Source organism: Anabrus simplex, chromosome 4, assembly GCF_040414725.1.
Source record: "Anabrus simplex isolate iqAnaSimp1 chromosome 4, ASM4041472v1, whole genome shotgun sequence".
Taxonomy (NCBI): Eukaryota; Metazoa; Arthropoda; class Insecta; order Orthoptera; family Tettigoniidae; genus Anabrus; species Anabrus simplex.
This window is the reverse complement of record NC_090268.1, coordinates 213332313-213356112: the sequence shown is the minus strand read 5'-3', so window position 1 is coordinate 213356112 and position 23800 is coordinate 213332313. Positions and strand designations below refer to the sequence as shown.

The 23800-nt window shown below is 38.9% G+C and overlaps 1 protein-coding gene across 7 annotated transcripts in view; it reads left to right on the top strand.

Annotated features, from left to right (window-relative positions):
• The window catches only part of Sugb (Sugar baby), a 263895-nt gene extending 241820 nt beyond the window's left edge, over positions 1-22075 (top strand). For 2 of the 7 annotated variants that reach the window (XM_067145344.2, XM_067145346.2), the window contains one exon: positions 4208-4910. In XM_067145344.2, the coding sequence (XP_067001445.2) occupies positions 4208-4290 (83 nt within the window). In that variant the 3' untranslated portion in view covers positions 4291-4910. Of the gene's footprint in view, positions 1-4207; positions 4911-8792; positions 9113-19918 lie in introns of those variants that run through there. The other 5 variants (XR_010859819.2, XR_010859818.2, XR_010859820.2 and 2 more) reach the window with 5 other exon arrangements.
• Positions 22076-23800: the final 1725 nt, after the last annotated feature.

The window sequence follows — 23800 nt, the reverse complement described above, 5'->3', positions numbered from 1 at the left end:
TTTTGCACGTAACCTTTTGAAACCACGTAGTCCATTAGTTTCTTGTGCCAGTTAGCTGCAGTGTATGTGCCTGTCTGTTTAGTAGTGGGGTAGTTGTGATTAAAATATTATAATTGTATGTAAGTAGAAATTCTCGATTTTGGTTATAAAAATTGGGTTAATTTCAGTGTTAATATCCATAATAAAAACTTTTTATTATTTCATATTAACACAGCAAGAACAACTTGATGCACTGAACGAGAAAATTGAAAAGTATGGTACAAAAATCAGCGCAGAGAAAAGCAAGACCATGTTAATATCAAGAGAAGAAAGATACGGCAAAGGCAGTGTGAAAATGGTTGGTCAAAGCCTTGGAATTGTTGACAGTTCAAATACCTAGGGAGTGAATTAATGTAGAATACAAGGCTAGACATGGAGATTAGCAAAAGAGTGCAACAGGGCAATGCATTCTACCAGTGTAAGAAACCTTGTCTGGAATAAGGATGTAGCAAGGAAGTGTAAAGAGATAATGTATGCATCCATATTGACTTACGGGGCTCAGACCTGGACAATGACAAAGCCAGCGGACTAAAATACCCAAGAAGTATGATAGGAAAAACAAGGAAGATTAAGAAACAAAGATGTGAGAAAGGAGGTTGGAATGGAAAACATAACTGAGAAAATTGATAGGACTAAACTAAGATGGTTTGTACATATAAAGAGGATGGAGGAACAAAGAATACCAAAACAGATGATGACAATGAGGTGTGAGGGAAAGAGAATGATGGAGACCTAGAACAAGGTGGATTGATTTAATAAAGAGGAGTACAAGAAGAAGAAGAAGAAGAAGAAGAAGAAGAAGAAGAAGAAGAAGAAGAAGAAGAAGAAGAAGAAGAAGAAGAAGAAGAAACCTGGAATGGGACAAAATAATGGAAGAGGAATGGTAGAAAGAGAGAGAGAAAGGTAGACAGGTGCCATAAATGCCCCGACCCAGCAGGTGTTGGATAAAGGGAAAGGAGGAGGAGGAGGATGATGATGATAAAAACAAAATATACTCCTTTAAAATTTAGCTTATTCTTCATGTTAAGCTGCACACACAGATAGATAGATAGATAGATAGATAGATAGATAGATAGATAGATAGATAGATAGATAGATAGATAGATGGATAGATAATGCCTTTATTTGTCGCAAAGTTAGGGCTTGAGGACCTCTCTCACACTTAACCACTAATAGAGTAACATCCGCATAACTTAAAATACATGACACATAATCATACGTAATGAGATAAAAAGAACATGATTTAAAAAAAAAATAATACAGACTAAACATAAAACCAAAGAAAATGCAATGCAGAAATGGATATATATACATAGTGGGCTTGGCAGACTGATATGTAATAGCAACTTCTGGCTCGGTGAGGAAAGCAGCGGTAAACTGCCTTGCTCCTCATTTCTCTAGTACGCTTCTTCAGTGATGCCTAGGCCATCTGTGACAGCTGATGGTGGAGCCGTTGAGGATCCAACCAGCCTTCGGGCTGAAGACTGAACATACATACATACACACAATTACAAAGAGGAAAAGGAAAATACTAGGGAAGAAAGTTACGGTAGAGGCAATTGTGTGCTGCAGTCTTGGGGTATTTGGTCTTCTCCAAGCTGTGACTGTAATGGGGAAAAAAACATACATTGCAACATATCACTTTCAGGTGCCCACACAGAGCCTTTTCCAGGGCTACCTATGACATTCTGACCGCATCAGCGCCAGCTGTTCAGTGGAATAAATGTGCATTACATTGCCATTAATGATGGCTACCTGGTGACCATGATTGTCAAGGCGTGAAACTATATGATCTGACACTGCAGTTACTGGGTCTAAGTCCCAATGGTTGAAAAATATTCCACCATCAGAATATTGGCTGGCAAGGTAGAAGAGTTGGTGGTATACAATTTTTAATTACTAGATTGCATGCCAAAAGTCTGGATTCAGTTCCAAGTCTCTCTGCAGTGTTCATATGGAGTGAGGTCATATGACGATTTTGATGGTGCTTTGTCTGTTGGATGGAGATGTTAAGTCTTGAGAGCAGTCCCTTTAGTGCTGTTCGGCAGGAGTAGGCTATGTGCCGGCATCAGGTTTCACCATTTTCCTTCCTACTGTCATATATCACATTATTCATTTCATCTCATTTACACTTCTGATTAGGTAGATGTCAGGAAGGACATCCTGTCATAAAAACTCGCTACGAAGATTCATCTCACTTTTTTTTTTAATTTTACAATTGGCTTTATCTCGCACTGACACAGATAGGTCTTATGGCAAGGATGGGATAGGAAGTGGCTAGGAGTGGGACGGAAGCAGCCATGGCCTTAATTAAGGTGGTATGAACATGGGAAAAAACAGAAAACCATATTCAGGGCTGCCGACAGTTGGGTTCAAACCCACTATTTCCTGAATGCAAGCTCAGAACTGGGCACCCCTAACCGCACGACTAACTCGTTCGGTCATCTCACTTCATACCCAACCCTGTCGAGATACGCGATAAAGGTTGGAAACACTTTCCTTTTTTTTTTTTTTTTTTTTACAAACCCATACCAGATGCTGATGACTAAAGATTGTAATGTGAGTAAAATTTCACATACAGACAAAATTTTATTTATTTACTCTTGAATGTGTTACCTTTAGCTGCTGTAGCATGGCCGTAGTTGGTTAGATGTTATTTGTGCATGCGATATTCTGTCCAGTGTCATGTTTCCTCAGTTTGCTTTGTTGTTTTTGTTACTGTGATATTATACGTGGGATTTTTTTCTCTTCATGTAACGTTTTCCTGGAAATATTTGTTCTCATCTCATTGTAGAGCTACTGATTACATTGTTTTATCATCCTTAAGGGGAGACTCCACCAAAAAGTTTGAGGTTAGAGTGATCCAAACAAATGGTAGTCGCAGGGTGATAAATCTGGACGGTATGGAGGCTGTTCCAGAGGTGTCCAGTGAATTTCTTCCAGTTTTTCCCACATTAAAGCGGAGAAGAATTATGTTTCGGATCGATTGCCAGTGTTGCTTGTTGTAATACGTAGCTTTTGCTTCATCTAAAAAGCAACAGTAATAGGCTGCATTAATTGTCCTTTGTTTGTGAAGAAAAATCCACTAGCAAAACGCCCGTGGAGTCCCAGAAAATGGTTGTAAACACCTTTCCAGCTGATGAGTATGTTTTGGCCTTGATTGGACCTACCTTGCTTATTTTGAATGTAGGGTGTAATGATGCACACAAGTTTCATCACAAGTCAAAATACAATGCAAGAAATCCTCTCCTTCCTCCTCTTAGCAACGCACGAGTTTCTGACAAACTTCCTGGCGTAAAGTTTTTTCTTCCTGGTTGAGAAGATGAGGAACCTACCTGGCAGACAATTTTCTGAAATGGAGTTCATCTTAGATGATGGTTTGAACACTTCCGTAACTTATTCCTACGGCTAAAACAATTTGCAAAATTTGTATTCGCCAATCTTCACTCGATAATGTCTCGAATGGCAACAATGATGTCTGCAGACGAGGTTCATTTTCCATAGTTTCTCTTGCTGCCACAAATATTCCAGCCCACTCAAACACTCGAGTCTGCGAAAGTTTTTTCCCCCATGGTGTGGAGCTCCTAGCTGTGTTGTTTCCTGAATGACCAGCTCTCTGACCCTCCACTACAGGTAATGGTGGGTGTTACGGCAAACTTATATATGACTGCTTTTAACATCATCTTTGTTCTTACTTCCCGATTAACACATAATTAAGCCCTGTTAAACATGGTGCCATCCTTTCCTTCACTGTGTGTGTGGTTTTTTTTTTTTTTTTGTTCCTCTCTTTCTTAAAACGTTATGGAAGAAACCGGGTATGTTGCTTACATCTTTCACTCTTTGAGTAACACCAAATAGACTTCTCCTACCAGAACTTGCAGGTGATAAGTTTGAGAAGTAGGGATCCAACAGATTCCAGAGCTGGGTCCAGTGACTTCGGGGTGAACTGTGCAATCTGATTCTCTACTGTTTGTGAAAGACTTTGTCATTGATTTTGAGGGGATTTTCACTCTGTCTGAGATGTGTGTAACCCTTCATCAAAATGACAACTCAAGGTATTGTATCTTGTATCATATTACTCTGTGTGGTATTATTTTGTGCCAAAAATGAGAAAGTTGTTACGATGTAACATGTGGAAAGTTTGTATACAGAACATGCTTTGTTGCAGACTTTGATTCATCTGCCCGCTATGCTGCACCGAACGAAGCAATCCAGATTCTTGAAGACGAGCTGCAACTTACGTGTTCTTAACTGAGGATAGTATTTATAATTCATATAGGGTCTGTTAGAACAATTTGAATGGAGGGGACTCTGTACTTAAAGGTATTTTGTTCATTCCAAGTGCCTTTTCTTTCCTATAGGCAGATTTTATACTCATGATAGTCCTGAAATGAGAGTGTGATGTGGGTTGAGTGAATGAAAGATAGTGTGAATGGAATGTAGGCTATAAAATGTCTAAAGCACGAACAATTATAATTTTACAAGAGAGATGAACTTGCAGTCAGGATGTCTGGTGATTAAGAAATATTGTGGAAAAGTTATACTGCTTTAAGTGACCAAAAAAAATGTAATACAGTTCACGCCACTTATTGTGATCACTTTGGGCTGTAAATAATCTAATAATATTAACCAGTTGTTAACAATGACTGAAAATACCAAATTGAAAGTTATTTATTCACACCTAAAAGATAATGCACCGCTGTAAACCACTTGTGCAATATTAAGCTTCATTAAGACACATGTAGAATATTGTTTATTTCCACTTTTCCCTCAGATATATAGGAGATAATATTGTAAACGACATGTATAATTACTGTTCTAGGCTGCAGGTTAACTGTGTATTTTCAGTTATTAAAAATGTCTGTAATTGTTGTTTGATTCTAATTTTACTTGCCCATTAAATCATTTGTATTCATAATATTTTTGGAACTTAGCTGGCTTGTTCTGAACACATTACATGTTTTGTATTATGTTAAGGAGAAAGGAAAGAAGCGGTCACCCATTCTCCAGAGAAAGAGTACCGTTACGTCAAATATAGTGCAGCACAGCATAGTACTTGAAAAAAGACAGCTGAAGAATCAAAACTTTCAACGTAGTACAGAAGTTAGGAATGAAATTGCAGTAAACAAGAGTTTTTGCAGTGTAGTATAATCATTAGTCCACATGAGAATTCATAAAAATGATAACATTACCTCACTGGTAATAGTATCAGAAATTACAGTAAGTGGCATTCACTGTAGCAGTTTTAATTGGTTAGAAAAGTATTTAAAATTTTAATAGGACAAATTTTCTATTGTACTTTTGTTAGAGTAGATTACTGTGTCCAATATCATTGGTCTCTAGGTATGATATATATACAGAAATTTACATTATTTATTTTGAGAGGGAGCTGTTGTTATAAAGTCATTTATATCTTTTCAGACAAGATTTGTTTAGTTCTACTTTTTAAGGTATATATTATTGGGTACATTAGAATAACTCAGGCTTCCCTCCCTTGACTTTAGTTCATAGAACTGTTTGTTTATCATACCAGTACCTGCTTCCCTTTCGGTTAATTATCACAATGTGAGACTACCATGTTTTTCGTAGTACTGTTATCCTTCTGGAACAATTTCGGTTTTTATTGACAAAAATTGAAAATATTCAAGCCTTTCAGGCTTTTTTCAAACAGGTCACTGGCAGCTCGTGTAGTGATGGTGTATACTGCCACTTGTTAACCGGTGCATTGTCACTACTTCAGCGGAGGCTTGCAGTGGTGCCTTAGTGGATCAGTGATAGAGTATCGAACTCGTGGTCCCAAGTTCCAGTTGAGGTAGTTCACTTTTTGAATGACGGTCAGGAATTTTGGCACCCCATGTCATTGTTGGTACTCAGTGCCGCCCAACAAAATGAAATTAACTGGGCCATAGCATCTGTTGCAAAGGAATTCTGCTTTTGTTGCTAGATAGCAACGCAAGTCAGAATGTTGAAATTAGGCAGGCTGCCTGGATGACACCACTCGGTAAGGCCTGCGCCATGGTAGGTGAGCCCATATGATCTCATTCATGCAAGTCATTTCGGCCAATTAAGGAGCATGTCATTTTAATTATCTTCTTCCCTGAGTTTTAACATTTGTCCAATACTCCTGCATTTGTTGCCTATGTTTCTTTCTTTCATTCTTTTTTCAGTCCACGCCTTCCCTATTTTCAACTTCGACTTTTCTTGGAAACCCTTGTGATCTTGAAGTTTCTTCTTAAATGGCTTGCGCTCCAGTATATGATCATGTGTGATGCCCACCTCTTGTAGATCTTTTTTCTACCGCACTAAACCAGGCCCGTTTTGTCTTCTTACGTTGGAAGTAGGAGAAGATCCACGGGACTCATTCTTGTTGCGTGACCATAGAAAGGAATCCTCTTTCGCATCATATCTTTTCTACGTGAAAATAGAGCTCGTGATTGTGCTTGTCTTCTGTATTCACCTTTGTCTTTGAGGGGCCCAAGATTTTCATTTAAAAAATTCTTTTCTTCCTCTCAGGTTTCCCAACAAAGCCTTTTTTTGTTCATTGAAAGGCACTCCGCTGCTTAGAGGGCCTCTGAACGAATGACTGTGTGACAGTGTCTTAACCTGGCATTCAACGATATTGGTTAGATGGTATGCCATTTCCATTTTATTCATGCGCAACATGAAGGCTTCTTTTTCAGGCATGTTGAGTTCTGTCCACTTATTAAGATATTTAAACTTTCCTACCTATTTGATTTTTCCCTGTTCCACATTTAGCTCGTTTGATGCCTGCTTTATGTTTGTTATAAACTGAGTTTTCTCAAAGGAGATCTGAAGACCTGCTTTCACTGCCTATGTCTGAAGCTGCCTGATTTGTATTATTATTACATTGATACAATAGCTTATGGGCTATGGCTACATAAGCTACCACCCATTTTTCTTTTAGAGGCTTATACCTTTTGCTTTATACAGTACCCAAAGTTTCTTGAATGTCAGGCTTCTCTTCTGTTGCTCTTCCACTGATATATTGCACAGTTTAGCAGGAAGAATCTCTCTGGATTCACCCTCAAATTCACAATGTTTTTCCTGAAGATAATTCTGTCTTGAATTTTTTTTGGATTTATGCCTTTTTCCTTTAGATCTTCGTGCACTACTTTAAGCCAGTGGGGATGAATTTTTAATTTTTCTTGAAGAGCAACTATTCTATACGTTCATCTATTCAGGTTCATTCTCTTTAGGTGTCCATAAGAGGTCAGTGTCCTTTTTCTGATTTTGGTGGTAATCTCCTCTGTTCTCTCATAAAGTTTCCTGTTGGATGTCAGGTAAGGTAAGGGAGTATTCTTCCCGAAGGCAGGTCCGAACCTCTGCAGAGGTGTGCCTGAACCGGAGTTTACGTACGGTAGGGTGGCCAGTTCCTTTCCGCTCCTCCATTCCTGCGTGGCAACCCATTGTTGGATGTCAGATGGAATGTAAAACCTACTGAGACTTTCTTAGCTCCCAGGATTTTTCTAGAAACTTCCTTTATCTAAGTTGTGGGATCTTCTATTTTGGCTACTGTCTGTGCAGCATACAGACATTCTCGTCTGACTACTGCTGAATAGTGCCTCAGTTTTGTGAAGAAGAATGATTTGGACATGTTGGTATCATGGCTCCTTGCTCTTTCTCCTAGCAGTTATTTTTCATTGCCATTGGGAGTAAGAATCTAACCTAAGTAGTTAAATTTCTCAGTTCTCCGGATACTTTTGTACACCATTTCAATCTTGCAGATAAGGTACGTTTTAGTTTGAGTCCATGTACATTGTTTTTTCAAATGAGATCCTCAGGAGGCCATTCTTACCAGCTACATCTTTTAGAACTTCTGTTTGTTTCACTGCTGTTGGGAGGTTGTCTGCAATGGTCACTACGTCATCATGCATTATCGAAGGCCAGGCAATCAAATGTGATACCAGTGTTTTTTAAATAATTTGAACAATTTTTTTTCACAATGTTGTGCTTGACTAAGGAGCGCGATTAAACTTATTTAGTAGATGAATTTTCTTTCTTCTTTTCCCAGAATCTCTTCATCCTCTCATTATACTTTTCTTCCATTCTCCTGTCCATGCAGTGGTGGTTCTCATCTTGGATTTTTCAGCAAAATTATTTTTCTTCACCAATGTTCTAAAGCTAGGCCTGTCCCATATAATTTCACCTGTAGTTCTGATTTCTTGAAGGTCTTTTTCAATTTCGATTATCCAGTTATCCCTGACTTTTAGTAAGGTAAGGGTGTATCCTGCCCGAAGGCAGCTCCGAACCTCCACAGAGGTGTGCCTGAGCTGGAGTTTACGTAAGGTAGGGTTGCCAGTTCCTTTCCACTCTTCCATTCCCTTACTCTCCACCAACAGCGCGTGGCAACCCATCCAAATCTTGACCACGCCCAATGTTGCTTAACTTCAGAGATCTCACGAGATCTGGTGTTTCAACACTGCTACAGCCATTGGCACTTGACTTTTAGTGAGGAGGCATAATTAAATATCTTTTTATTAATTCTTTCATTGTCCATTCTTTGAATTGAGCCATAAAATTTCAGTTGTCTTTTTCTAATAGTGCCTGATAGTTTCTCAGAATGCTGGGATAATTCAGAAGACCTCTTTTTCATCCACACTCCTTATGTGCATACTGGGCCAAAGATTTTTCTAAGGATTTTCCTTTCTTTCTTTCTTTCTTTCTTTCTTTTCTAAAATTATTATTATTATTATTATTATTATTATTACTGCTATTATTACTGTTACTACTAGTGCAGGTCTTTCAAGTTGACGCCTTATAGGTGACCTGAGGTGAGGATGAGGCCCCTACCTAGGATGAATTCCAGTGATGAAGATGGCACAAACACCCCGCCCCTGAGCCAGAAGAATCATTAATGAAAGATAAAATCCCCCACCCTGCTGGGAATCAAACCCAGAACCCCTTGAACCAAAGGCCAGAGTGCTATCGTTGGAGTCGGACTTCATCATCTCATCAGCGCACTAGCCACCAGCATCTTGGAGAGGTGTGCACTCGAACCGACAAGCCTGCTGCCACACTGAGGTGAAATGCTGGTTATGTCACTCTTGAAAAGGCATGAATTTTTTCATTTTTTGTTGATACAACATTCTCAATTAATGAAATTAAATTATGGTTTCTTACAGGGGACATGAGGTTGGTATCTGTTGATATGTTAATGAAGATTAAATATTTATTGTATTATACATTCCAACAGTCATCTGAAATATACTGTGAGGTTAAATTAGCAAAAATTCATATGAATTTTTACTAGACACCCTGTCTGTTGTCTCTCTGTCAATACTGAAATAACCTGCTGGTGAGATTGTAATCTATTGATAGAGGAGAAGACTTACCATTTGACATGGGAACTATTTGGATTGGACAAAATATTAATGAAGCTTGTGTGAATGGTCAATTAACATATCCTGAATTTAATGGTAATAATTATCATGCTGAACAACCGGTGGTGTACAGCAATGTTCTGATGTCTTAATTGATTGCCTTACCAAGTTTCAGTGCAGTTGGTCCCGTTCAACCCAAATAGTTCTCTTGTTAGCAACTAACTGTTAAATTAGATTTTGTGCAGTAAAAACTTATTTAACTTTGTGTGCAATAACGCCGTTCTAATTTAAGTAGTCTCATACAGTTGGACCAAATCGCGCAGTGAACAGAAGCAAGTAAAATTTGTTAAAACTACACTCCGCTATTATTTTAAGACAGGAGGCAACATAGGAATTATTGGGAAGGAAGTAAGTAGAATGTAGGTTTTATTGGTGCTGATTGTTGTTGATGTATACTGCAAAATTACAAGATGACATGAATACAGTAAATGTATTTAAGAGGATTAGTATACGTTACAACCTTCGAAAATTGATCGTTTTAAATATTTTTCACCTGTGATGATTGCTTGACAGCTCCCATAACTGATTCTGACTTGTTCTGCAATTTTTGATACTGTCACCCATCAATTGGTGTCAGTAATATCTTTAACCCCACGAATGCTTTTGTCTGTAATGCTGGTCTGAGGATGGCAATCGTGTTGCTGATTTTCCACACGTTCTTGTCCTTCCTTGAACCTTTTATGCCAGTTATACATGCATCTGTGACAATGTTTGATCACCGAACTGTGTAGTCAATCTCTGGCAAATTTCCGCCGCTGTAACTCCTTCACGAGCAAGATATGTTATGATTCTGCATTGTGCAGTGGAGGGGAGCACCTGTTTCTCCGATACTCCATCCATTCATTCTTCGTCCTCACGTTTTGAATTCTGGTCAGTGGAGAATTTTGGACTTTTAATTTGTCATTCCATTTCGTACCATTAGGGGCCGATGACCTTCATGTTAGGCCCCTTTAAACAGCAAGCATCATCATCATCATCATCATCGTTTCTCTGACATGGTGAGCGTTACTGACAAAATAGCGGGAAATATCTAACAGCACGCTCTCCCCGTTCCTAACGGTCCCGCCCAAGCATAGCAGAAGCGTGGGGCAAGTCCTACCAACTGTTGATGTTCAGGAACAAAAATCCTGTTTATATTTGATTGACCTTCGTATAACATCCATTTCTCATTACATCTCAGTATGTGGTCCAGCAATGAAAAGCAGTTGATGAGCCGCTGGAGTTTGGTTTCCTCGGTCAAAACGTGAGGAACCCACTTACTGAGTTCTAAGTCTTTCCAAAGTTCCTATGACACTCTAAATGCTTGTGGAAGCTCCTTTCACATGTACTGTGAATCACGCTCGACGTTCTGCTTCAGCAGGGCTTCGTTGATTGTTGATGGACGTCCAGCTCGAGGCTTGTCCTGGAGGCTCTCATTTCGTGATTCACATCGGCTGAACCATTTTTGCACTATGCACTCACTCACTGATGCTTCTTCAAATGCGGAACATATCTTTCGAGCAGATTCTGCAGCATTGCTTCCCTGTTTAAACTCATGAAGTGAACACGGCTGTATAACATCCTTTGACGCTGACTTGTTTACTTCAGTATTGTAGTTCCTAGAGAACGGCTTTTGACACAATTGACATGCCTTACAACTCTGCACTAACTGACAGTTGATGGGAATTTCAACATCTGACGTCATCCACACGGGGTTGCTGACACCTGTGAATTTCACTTTTCATCCTAGCTTACAATGGACCAACTCACTTCAAAACCTGGCGTATTGAAACGTTTTATTCGATATCTTATATTTTTCAATCAAAATCGTAGTCACATTCATCGCTTGCGTCATTATCGCTATCAGAAATATCGTTGTTGGGTTGTCCACTGGGAGATGGTTCAAAAAGCAGATTTTTTTACCTCAGGTGGCATCTTCTTCAATTGTCATTTTCTAGAAGTGGATCTGAAGATGCCAGAAACCTTGGAATACATCATGTATCATTTTCTCACGGTAATATTTGCACATTATTACTATTAATTATTATTAATTATTGTGTATGATTGCACAATAATTTTCTACCATGCGACACTGCATTTGAACTCTAACTGTACTCTTAAGGTAGTAAAAGAACCAATTGCAAAAGTGGAGCCACGCAGAGGAAATTTTGTAGCCAACGTTTTTGGATAATGCCGGTAGGACGTGAAGCACATTAAAATGCACTTTAGTTTTAAGTCGAAAACTTCATTACAGCAGTTTTAAAAATGTCATAAACATCTGGAGTGTTACCCATCTTATTTTATCCTGACAGCTGGGCAGAATTGCTGTCATATATTAAAAAGGGCACATAAACAAAATCTGAAGAATGTATCGTTTTCAAATTCACTGTTTACTGGCAAATGTCATGGCACATATATCAACTTGTGACTGGAATGCCACCATAGCATTGGGCAAGTATGCACCAGTGCCATCTACACAAGATTTCGCAGGATTAAAGTCGGAATGCACACTTTTTTTTTTTTTTTTCTGTCCAGGTTTTGAAGCAAGTTGATCCACTGTGCAGTGGTACAAACTTTTTTGGATACCGGTACCTGATAACCTTTTACTGACTGCCAAAATAACTTTTTCCACCAGGCAAGTTCACCGTGTGGTTAGGGGTGCTCAGCTGTGAGCTTGCATCCAGGAGATAGTTTGAACTCCACAGTCAGCAACCCTGAAGACGGTTTTCTTTGGTTTCCCATTTTCACGCTAGGCAAATGCTGGGGCTGTACCTTAATTAAGGCAACGGCTGCTTCCTTCCCACTCCTTTCCTATCTCAGCATCGCTGTAAGGCCTATCTGTGTCAAGTTGTATTTTTAAAAAAATTCTTGCTTTTTATTTAATTTGAAAACTAATGTAGATATTTACAAAGTTCTTTCTAGAATGTACCACTAATGGTGGGACTCAGCTACTGTGAGCAGGCATTTTAATTTGATGCCTGCACGTGTATTGCAGTATTCTGTTTTGCTCTACCCAGAACTCTGTTAGGTGATCTCTGGCTGAGTTTTAATGAATTTTGCCAGGTGACTTGCCAATTTTGTATTACCAGAGATCTTTTAAATGCCAACATGGAGTGTCGAATAGACTTTTTCTGCCCTTCGGTAATCAAACTAAGGTTTGAACCCATGATCTTGGGATGTGGATGCCAATACTCTCCCACTGATCCACAGAGATAGTTCTGCTTTAGTTGGGCTGTAGAAAAGAATGGTTAAAGAAATTTGTTTTTTGAAGGTTGTACCATATACAAAATCCCCTTAAGCTGGTGAACTTGATGTATCTCTATTATTGTAGACAGCTTTGTTTGTTCCTGTGGAGGATGGAAACCTCCTGAAAGATCAGAGTCAGGTTTCACTATATTTTAAGATTTTTATATACTATAATACGATTGTCTGACGAAGTCAGATGCAGGTTGGATGAGAAATAAATAAAGAGGAAGAGCAATTGACCTTGGCAAGAAAGTGAAAACCGTGTGCAGCTCAATTAGAACTACCCACAAGATAGTAGGGCAGTTTGAAGAATAACTTCCTCTTCATACTAGCTGTAGTACCCATCGTTGACAGGACAATCACTTAGCAAGTAAGGCATGTGAATTATATCTACTGATTAATTCATAATCACTTTTTATCATCATTTGTTTTAAATTCTAGTCAGTGGATACATTTTAAAATTTTAACTATCATGCCATTTCGGTCCATCTTGTAACATTAAGGCCCGATGACCTAGATGTTAGGCCGCTTTAAACAACAAGCATCATCACATCATCATCGGTCACTTAGCATGATAACATTTTTGTCCATTCCTTATATTGTTCCCCAGATTCTGATGCTCATCAGCGGGCATGCCTCTCCCTGTCAGCGGCTTGTCATGACGTACTCGGTTCCTTGCTCTCTGAGGCCCTTTGCAGTTTCATATTTTTTGCATTATTGCTGATCTTGGTTTGATCTCTTCATTCCAGTATAAAAAAATGCCAAATATTGGGTTAATATTTTTAAAAATCTGACAAATTTACAAAGCCTGCTGAAACTATCTACGTAGCAACTCTCTTTACAGTCTATAGAATTAGTTACCAGCTCTTGGACAACTTTCATGCAACTGCCACTGATCTTTTCTGTATTTTTCACTGTTTCGGAAAACGGTATAGAGCAAACGTTCATCGTAAGTGCATCTATGATTTCCCATCCATGTAGACAGAGATGTGAAATCAATCCCCATACAGTTCTTGCATAGGTCACTCTTCTTTCCTCTGAATTTCTTATACAGCCTGATTATGTTAGTCATTTTGTCGGTAATCATACATTGTTAGTTTGTTATGTTTGTTATATTTGTTGGGTCCACTACTCTAGGGTTATGTTGTACTCATCGTAGTTTATCAGCCTGCATCTGGCATGTATGGTATTTTCAGTTCACAGCTGTAGTAGTGTGGAATGTGTAAACTATCACTATGTCCTATTTTTGTTGATCATTTTGGATGGGTTGTTTGTTGTTGTTTTTTTTTTTTTTTTTTTTCCCTCAAAGTAACACTTGAGCACCTTGTGACCTTAGTTGAAAAAAAAAAAAAAAAAAACTTTATTTGATTTCTTCCATTAATAAGGGGTTTATATGCAGCACAAAGTTTCTCCATGGTCTGTGGTGCAAATTATAATAACAAGTAAAATGGTGCACTAAAGAAAAAGAGGAATAGTGAAATGTACGTCAGACCAGCAGGTGTTTCTCAGCTGCTCCTAAGTGATGGAACATAAATTGTGATCATAGGATTCCCAGTTGAGGCTCTCTTGGTCAAAAAATGAGCATAACACTGCATCCTTTGAAGCCCAATACAATTTCCCCTTTCTTTAACCTTTTCTTGACCATAATAACAATAAAATATTTTTTTTAAATTCATTGTTGGCATAATATAACTGGAATGCATAGTGTCACGAGTCTTGTTAAACATTGGCCTTGTTGACAACATATTTCTTCCTCACAACATGCACATCATAATCATGCTGACATATAGAAATTATAGAGAATAATAGAAGAGGTAGATTCCAATTCAAACTAAGTCAAAATTCTACTTTTTTTTTTTAGTAGAAAAAAATCTAAAGTAGTGATTTTGGAGCTGATATTTGCTTTACTACATTCACCATAACATTGATATGCAATTACAAAGTTTGTATGCACTTTATACATACATTCTCCAATTTATAAGTATAATATCTGTAATATCCATTGTTAATGGGACAACCACTTAGCTTGTGCATGTTTATACAGTGTGCTTGCTTATGGTAGGGGCCAGGAAAAACCTCACTAGCCACGGTTGGGCTTGAGAAGCATTAATCAAGGTCGAGAAGGCGGCAGGTGTAAGCCAGCCAGCTGTGCAGTGCGTGTGTAACAAGTAGTTGAAAATGCAACAGGCTAAATACCCGCTTGAACAGAGAATTTTTCTGTATGATACATATGTAAAAACAGTCATATAGAGAGGTGGCGCAGACATTTTGCAGTGAAATATCTGTGTGCTCCAATTCCGGGTAGAGAAACTGTTACACAACTTGTTAACAAACTAAGAACAAGATGATCGCTAAATGCTTCAATTTCTAAGCAAAAGCGAAGAGTATTGACGGAGGACAAAATTGGTGAAATCGGTGCATCATTCACACTCTCTCTGAATAAATCTCTAAGACGTGTTTCACAAGAAGTTAGTGTTTCAAAAACATCCATTTTTACTGCCACCAGACTTCTAAAACAAGGTAAGTACTGCATAAATTAATAAATTACTTGCTGTGCCTTGGTAGCATTGTAATATAGACAGTGGAAGCATACAGATAGCCGATTCCTGCCGGACAGCGTAGCTAGTGCCCGGTAAGCGATGCTTCGACTTTGAGCCCGTAAGTGGCTAGTGCCAGGTAAGCAAGGTTTCTCCCAACCCCACCTGTAAGCGAACGCACTGTGTTTTTGTCCTCCCCTTATATTGTTCCCCCAGATTCTGATGCACATAATTGGGCATGCCTCTCCATGTCAGCAGCTTGTCATGATATACTTGCTTCCTTGCTCTCCCACTGTTGGCAGCCCTGAAGATGGTTTTCCATGGTTTCCCATTTTCACACCTTAATTAAGGCCACGGCTGCTTCCTTTCAACTTCTAGCCCTTTCCTATCCCATCGTTGACATAAGACTCATCTGCGTCAGTGTGACGTAAAGCCACTAGCTTCCTTGCTCTCTGTGGCCCTTTGCAGTTGTTTTTTTCCTGATCTTCATTTGATCTGTTCCTTCTGGTATAAAAGAAAGGCAAGTATTCAGTTAATATTTAAAAAATACTGACAGATGTACAGAGTGTTTAAAACTTTCTTGAAACGAGCAACTCTCTGTACAATTAATAGAGTTAATCTCTCTCTTGGACAACCTTCATAAGACAGCTAGTGATATTTCCCTTATTTTTCACTGTATCAGAAAAAGGTAGAGGACAAAAATTTGCCATGAGCTGTTTTCATGTAAAACAAGCCATAAAAGAGATGCATAGAATTTTATGCTTTAGGCTCCTGCTGGAATTTTTTGAACAACTTATAACTAAGATCCTACTCAACCTTATTCTAAACTGAAATACCAAGTTCATTAAAATCCACCCAGCCATTTTCCCATTATACTGTGACAGACAAATAAACTGAAGTCGACATAGGTCATTACAATGACATCAGTATTCTCTGTCAGAATACAATATTAACTTACTAGAGTGTTGCGGCTGAAATGCTAGATCAAATGAAAATCAACACATTTTCTCTTTTTTCTGGCGTTCTAACAACACCAAGTTCCAGAGCTGGAATGAATCAGCCACAGACAGTGGTGAACACTGCTCTGCTGTTTTCTGTTAAGTGTGCAAATTCTGCATTCATATCAGCACCTCATAGCAGGAATCGAGTAGCAGGAATACTGTGATGAACCAGTGTGTCACTTACCAGTTGTTATCAAAACATGAATGAATCAGAGGAATGGCATGCTACCACCTGTCACATATGGGTGGCAGCAGAAGAGAAAAAGCACAGTACAACAAACGATAGTCAGTGTTATGTTATTGTTGATCATTTTAATGAGATTTCAATATTGTAGGCCTTCACATTTAGTTTTCTTCCAACTTTGTGATATTAGGGCATCCAGTGTAAAGGGAGCCCTACTTTCGGCTTTCATGAATCCCTCTTGTCGTATTCTTAAAGTGATCACTCCCTAATGATTTTTTAAATTTTGATAATCATCTTCACAATTTTCCATGTTACGTACTGTTGACCATGCGGTTCTTCACCTTAAGACAGTCGCGACAAAAACTATCACCATTTAACACAATTGAACAATATTTCCATGTTTACAATGCTCAGTGTTGATATGGACAAAGCAACAGAAGTCTTAAATACATTAATATCTCTGTTATCATAGCACGGTAAAACTGTATAAGAAATGATTGGAAATTGTATTCACTGTAACTTTTGTTCTGTAGTATTTTTTATTGGACCTCTAATAACATAGATACCTGAGAATGAAAGTTCAGGCCTTCCCCTAAACTACCATAACACCCAGTGTGAGTAAAATTATTTATAATTATTTATAACCTAGATTGCAGTGCTTTATTCCCAGACATTACATAATGATTTTCATTCAATTCTGATCTACCATTCTCTCCTTGCACATATATACAGATGAACTGATATAATTGAAAATTAAAAATTGCAGTTGGTTCTTACTGTGGACACAACCAATACAGAAATCCATTCATTTTTAATTCTGAGCAATGTACAGACAAAACCACTTTATATATACACAGATGTTTTATCCAAATTACAGCCAGGCTGAGTGAGTGGCTCAGATGGTTGAGGTACTGGCCTTCCAACCCCAAGTTGGCAGGTTTGATCCTGGCTCAGTCCAGTGATATTTGAAGGTGCTCAAATATGCCAGCCTCATGTCAGTAGATTTATTGGCACATAAAAGAACTCCTGCGGAACTAAATTTCAGCACCTCGGCATCTCTGAAAACCGTTAAAAGTAGTTGGTGGGATGTAAAACCGATATTATTATTGTTGTTATTATTATTATTATTACCATCATCAAAATTACACTGCATTGTATCACTTACTTTAAAATATTTCACAGTATTGGTTGATAGAAATTTGATGCATTAATTGAAGAAAATATTTATGTCTTACTAAATACTAAAATTTGTTGCATGTTAGTTCTAACAAGAAATTTAGTATTTTCATGCAAGAACAATATCATATTTGTCCCCTTCAGATTCCTTCAGTGCTTGTTCATAAAATGTTTTGGCTTGAATATAGCAATATGACTAATAAATTGCACCAAACACTGGTAAGTCAGCTTTGTTTTTAGCCGCTGTGTATGAGCATTGACTTAGTTGTGTTCGGAATACGATGACAATTTGTTGGATTTTGAAAAAGCTGTCAGTTTTGACATTAAAATCACCATGACTAAGATGGATTTGAAGTACAATCTCTCATTCAAGTTGTGTATCGTTTATAGGGGAACACATTGAGCAGTATAACTAACCACCCAAAATTGAGTTCAGAGGTTTTGGAATCCACGTCTTCAATTAAGACATTATATTGCCACCATCACAACAGAAAAATACCACCAGACAGAACTCAATTACTGGTCAAAATGTCAATATAATGATATATTACAAAGCAGTTTTTCTTGTCATTGGAGCACAAATAAACGTCTTAGAAACTGAATAAGGCCTGAACTCAATCTTCTTTAGGCTGCACACTTTCACTGCCATCTTTAGACTAATATTGAAACTGCAAGGAATTCTGCTTGACCTCAGAAGTGGTTCAAGCACACCTCTTTGTTCAGATGCAGCCCAACTGCTGTCAGTTTATTACTGAAATCTTAGTGGTCAAGAAAGGGTTAAGAGTTCGGAACTCTTCCTTCTAAACGATATTTGCACCATAAAAACTCATTTGACTTCTTTCAAATAAGTCTTCTTGGAACTTTGCCCTTTATTATTGCATCATTTGCCAGTGTAACTCCTTTTCTTTTCTCCCACCAGGGGATAGCTTTCTTCCTCACCTGGCTGTGCCAGCCCATGTTTGTGCATTCTAGTGTACGTGTGTCAATATTGTAGTATATTACTTAACGTACACAACATGCTCTCTTAGAATATGTAATAATGTACAGTGAAATTTCTCATTTATGGACATCAATGAGACATAACAATTAGTCTGCATCTGGGAGGTGCCGTTTGTTGGGATGAGAATTGCCTACTGTAACTATAAATTTAAAACGTGCTGCAAACAATAAACATCATGATAGTTCCATATTGACTTACAAATCATAAATGCAAATTCTGAAGAGAATTTGTGTTATTTTGCCTTTCAATACAATTTAAATCTTACACTACAATTGAATATTAAATTCAGTCATGTGAAAGTTTTTCTTCCAGTACCAGTCAAACATCAACACGACGTGACATAGTTTGGACAGAGGCTGCTCTAGGAGGCCGAGGGATGGGGAGCTGCAACAGTCATAAGAACTACCAGTAATTCTGACACTTGACTTTTCCGTGGTTACATTTTTCATCGAAAGCTCTGTCCTATGAGTAAAAACGGTTCCACCACATTTAAACCAGAGGAGTTTCTTACAATTCAACCCGATATATATTTGTTCCATTTTACGACTATAACATACTGAAATAATGTCAATTTTTTATCAAGATTATAATAAGAGGACTTTCTGACTCGTTGGCTGAATGGTCAGCGTACTGGCCTTCGGTTCAGAGGGTCCCGGGTTCAATTCCTGGCCGGGTCAGGGATTTTAATCACTTCTGATTAATTCTTCTGGCTTGGGGACTGGGTGTTTGTGTCAGTCTCAACACTCTTCTCTTCATATTCAGACAACATACCACACTACCAACCACCACAGAAACACGCAACGGTGATTATATCCCTCCATATAGACGTGGCGTCAGGAAGGGCATCCGGTCATAAAATAGGGCCAAATCCACATGTGCAACACAGTTTACACCTGCAACCTCACAGCTGTGGGAAAAGCGGTAGGAAAAGAAGATTGTAATAAGAGGACTTTTGAAGATAGTCATACTAAATTGCATTTTTAAGAACTTTTTTAGCGTTCATGACTCGTCATCACTTTTGTATCATGTTTTTATATAGTTCTAATAATATTTAAGATGCCTTTAATCAATTGTTCGAACCAGCTGAGGATGGCCCAGTGATGGCTGAAATATGTACTGGAAAAAGAAACTTTCACTTGACTGAATTTAATATTGAATTGTAGTGTAAGGGTTTAAATTGTATTGAGAAGTGGACAAATAACATAAATTATCTTAGATTTATGATTACATGTACCTGCATGTTTAAATGAAATTGGTTTCTAAATGCAGTATAAATGCTTTAAAACACTGATTAAGAAAGTTCAAAAGAAAGGAAAGAGACATGTAACATGTAATTTTATATTTTTTAAATCCAGTTACCTCCATGGTTGGTTTTCCCCCCGGACTCAGCGAGGGATGCCACATCCATTGCCTCCTGGAGCATGAGAGATTTGGTTGGATATACAGCTGGGGATGAGGACCAGTTCTTCTCTCAGACAGCCTCACCTTGTGGGGGATGGAAAGATTGGAAGGGGTATGCAAAGAAGAGGGAAAGAAGCGGCCGTAGCCTTAAGTTGAGTACTATCCCTGCATTTTCCTGGAGAAGTGGGAAACCACAGAAAACTACTTTGAGAATGGCTGAGGTGGGAATCGGACCCTCTCAGCTCACTATCAACTATCAACAAGGATGAGAAGGTCCACGTATTCAATATTATATATAATATGTTAATATTATTTATTACACATCGGGCTGGTTTCGACCTTATATTTGGTCATCTAAACTCATTTGACCTCCCGAGGCTGAGTGGACCCTGTTCCAGTCTTCATACCATCTTTTAAATTTTGTGGCAGAGCCAGGAATCGAACCCAGGCCTCTGGGGATGGCAGCTAATAATACTAACCTCTACACTACAGAGGCGGACATGTAATTTTATACTAGACCTAAAATAAGTTATGCATTGCTTACAAACTAGAATGCTTGCACCAACAGAAGCTCAGTTCCTATATGAGTAGCAATTGGGATGATTACATACCAAACACGGTCACCAACTCAGATGGATTGGGCATGTCCAGTGTATGAGGGGCAGCAGACTTTCTCGATAAGCCCTGTACAGTGACCTTAGTACAAGTAGGAGACCTTGGGGTGCCCCTATGAAGTGTGACAAGGATCATCTCAAGAAGACCTTGAGGAGCACAAACATTGATCCGAATACTTGGTATCCCATTGCAAAAAATCGTAGTTGCTGGCACACAACCACTTCACAATTGAATGTGAACATTGATGATGGGAAGAAGAGAAATGTCCGAGACATACATTACGCCAGGCCCAGCCATGTCCTTTACCTTGCATTAAGTGCAATCAGTGTGGCTGCTTGTTTCATGCCAGGATTGGTCTGCTAATCCATCAAAGATCTGTGCATAGAGCATGCAAATAATGAAAGAATTACAGGAGAGAAATGAATACTCAGATATGACAACAAATGTTTACAATATTAACTCATAAATGAGGTGCAGTGCAGCATTACAATGTTTCCTTAAAATGGTCTGTTAGGCTTGTTTGTCAACTACACATTGCTCTATTTTATGTTAAAGAGTAGTGGGTATTTGTTGTATAAATTGAAGAGCTTCAGCATTACTACTATTTTGCTGATAAGTGAGTGAAGAGAAAAAATAAAGTTGTGGTATGTGTTGAATTGATCACGATAACTGGACTTCAGACCCATCAGTTAAAGCAATATTTAATGAATTCTTTATTCACCCTCTTCCAGCTAACGGTACAGTTTGTTACTATTACAGAACACTTATTGTCTACTGATCAGTACAGTATGTTTCTGTACAGTCCTCAAGACTAATTTTTCCATTTTATAACATATACTGTGTATTACATCTCAAAATCCTAGTTATGTCTGTAGTCAAGAGATAAAGCAATCTTGCAGACTCTCCAACAGCTGTCTGTATCTGAATGTGTCCATAAACAAGAGTTGATTTCATAGTTATACCTGTATTATTTTGCTTAAAACATAAAACTATCTCTGTATTTGAGTAGTGTCTTTGAGGAGAGATTTCACTGTACTTATTTGAAGGAAAACAAACTTTATTCTGTAATTTTCTGTGCAGTGTTGTTGAAACCTATGAATAAAGTTGTGTGTTAATATGTATATCCAATGTGCAAGAATGATTGATCACAAGACCTGTTCCTTCTTTTGTGTGTTCTGGAATACTGTGTGTAGACAGCTGTTCATGTGTACATTCCATCCTGCAGAATGTTACACAGTTTGAAAATACTTTCAAGAGTGGAAACTTTTAATGGTTGTCAGCTTTGACTCTTAATGAAATAAGGGTTCAAGTTTAGTTGTGCAGCTAAATGGGTATAATTCAACTACAGGCTTGCCATTTACATTGCCGAGTGTGCTTAATGAGTAGTGATAATGGAAGTTCATTTGCTCAAAATGTTTAAAAAAACTTACTTTTTATGTGGTCTCATTGTGTTTTAAGAAAAGGCTGTGCCGTTCAAATAAATGCTGTTTTTGGTATACTATTTATTTTTCTTGCTCCCTAATTACACTTGAACTACGCTATCTGATTAAAAGTATCTGGACACATATCTTTGCCTTGCATGGCTGCCTACTTGTACTTCGTCGTAAAATGTTAATCACCACTACAACGCACATGTAAACTATAGACTACATGTTACTACAACTGCCACTGCAGTATAAAAAGCTACGGACCACTTGATGAGATTTCTGCTGAATGGGTGGAGCAAGGAAGCTTGGTGATCACAAACACACAGTGGTTATCAGTTTTCACATCAGTGAACAATCAAGTCAGGGCCGTTCCTGCCCTTCTCATGTTGCCCAAGTTGATTATCAGGAAGATGATTGTGAAGTGGAAATGGGAAGAGACAACAAAACAATGGCTAGGTAGGCCACACCACGGTGTAGGGGTAGCGTGCCTGCCTCTTACCTGGAGGCTGTGGGTTCGATTCGCAGCCAGATCAGGGATTTTTATGTAGATCTGTGAGCTGGTTTGAGGTCCACTCAGCCTATGTGATTACAATTGAGGAGCTATCTGACGAGAAAGCGGGCCCAATCTAGAAACAGCTGAGAGGATTTGTCGTGCTGACTACACGACGCTTTATAATCGGCATGCGTTCAGGCTGAGCAGCGGTCACTTGGTAGGTCATGTTCCTTCGGTGCTGTTGCACCATGGGATTTAGTTAGGCAGGCCACAGATAGGCCTCTACCCAGCTGGGACTGTCAAGCATCAGAAAAGTTGGTACGGGAAAATCGCATTGCATTCTGTGATACCATAAACCGGGAATTGTGCAGTGCCACTAATTTTGTAACTAGCCCCATGACTTTTCACTGAGAGGTACAAGGACTGGGGCTCAAGGCTCAGGCACCTGCCAATGAACCGTTCATTTTGCGTTCGATCATGTAAGGAGCACAGTCACTAATCTGTGGACAACTGGATACGTGCGATTTGTAGTGATGAATCGTGCTGTACCAAATGACAGCCATATATGGGTGGGTTTGGATGTGCCACAAACCTGCTACGCACGCGTAGCAGGGGGAGAGGTGATACTCCCACGTGGCGCGTCCCAGGTGGCGGATAGGGGGGTCCTAACCGGCTTGCCGGCGGACTTGAGGGAAATAAAATACCTCTCGCGGACCAAACACACACCCCCTGTGGGTGGCGGAGGCAGACGAATAATACACCCACGGTATCCCCTGCCTGTCGTGAGAGCCGACTAAAAGGGGCGACCAAGGGATGATTGTATTCGAACCATGCAACTACATGTGATTAGTACCACCACGCGGAGAACACCAAGGGTCGCTTTTACTTGTGTGTAGTACCACTATATTAGGTACGAAATAGGTTTGTGATTAGTAGCACACAGGAGCACCGCGCGGTCGGCTTTTGCAGTACCTGTGATTAGTACCACCATATGAACGGGACCATGGGATGATAGCTACCATGGACCTGCCTTACCTGTGATTAGTACCCACTATATGAGGAACACCACGGGATAGGGAGAGGTCCCTGTGGTTAGTACTCTTATGTGATGAACATCATTGGTTTGCGTTGCCTGTGAATGGCGCCGCAGAGTGAGAAAAACATAGGTCTGTATTAATGTCGAATTTCATAAGCTTTGAGTAGTACAATAATGTGTGGAATACCGCAAGTCTCTGCTACCATTGCTTAGTACCGCAACAGGACAGATACCATGGTTCTACATTACTAGCGATAAGTAACAT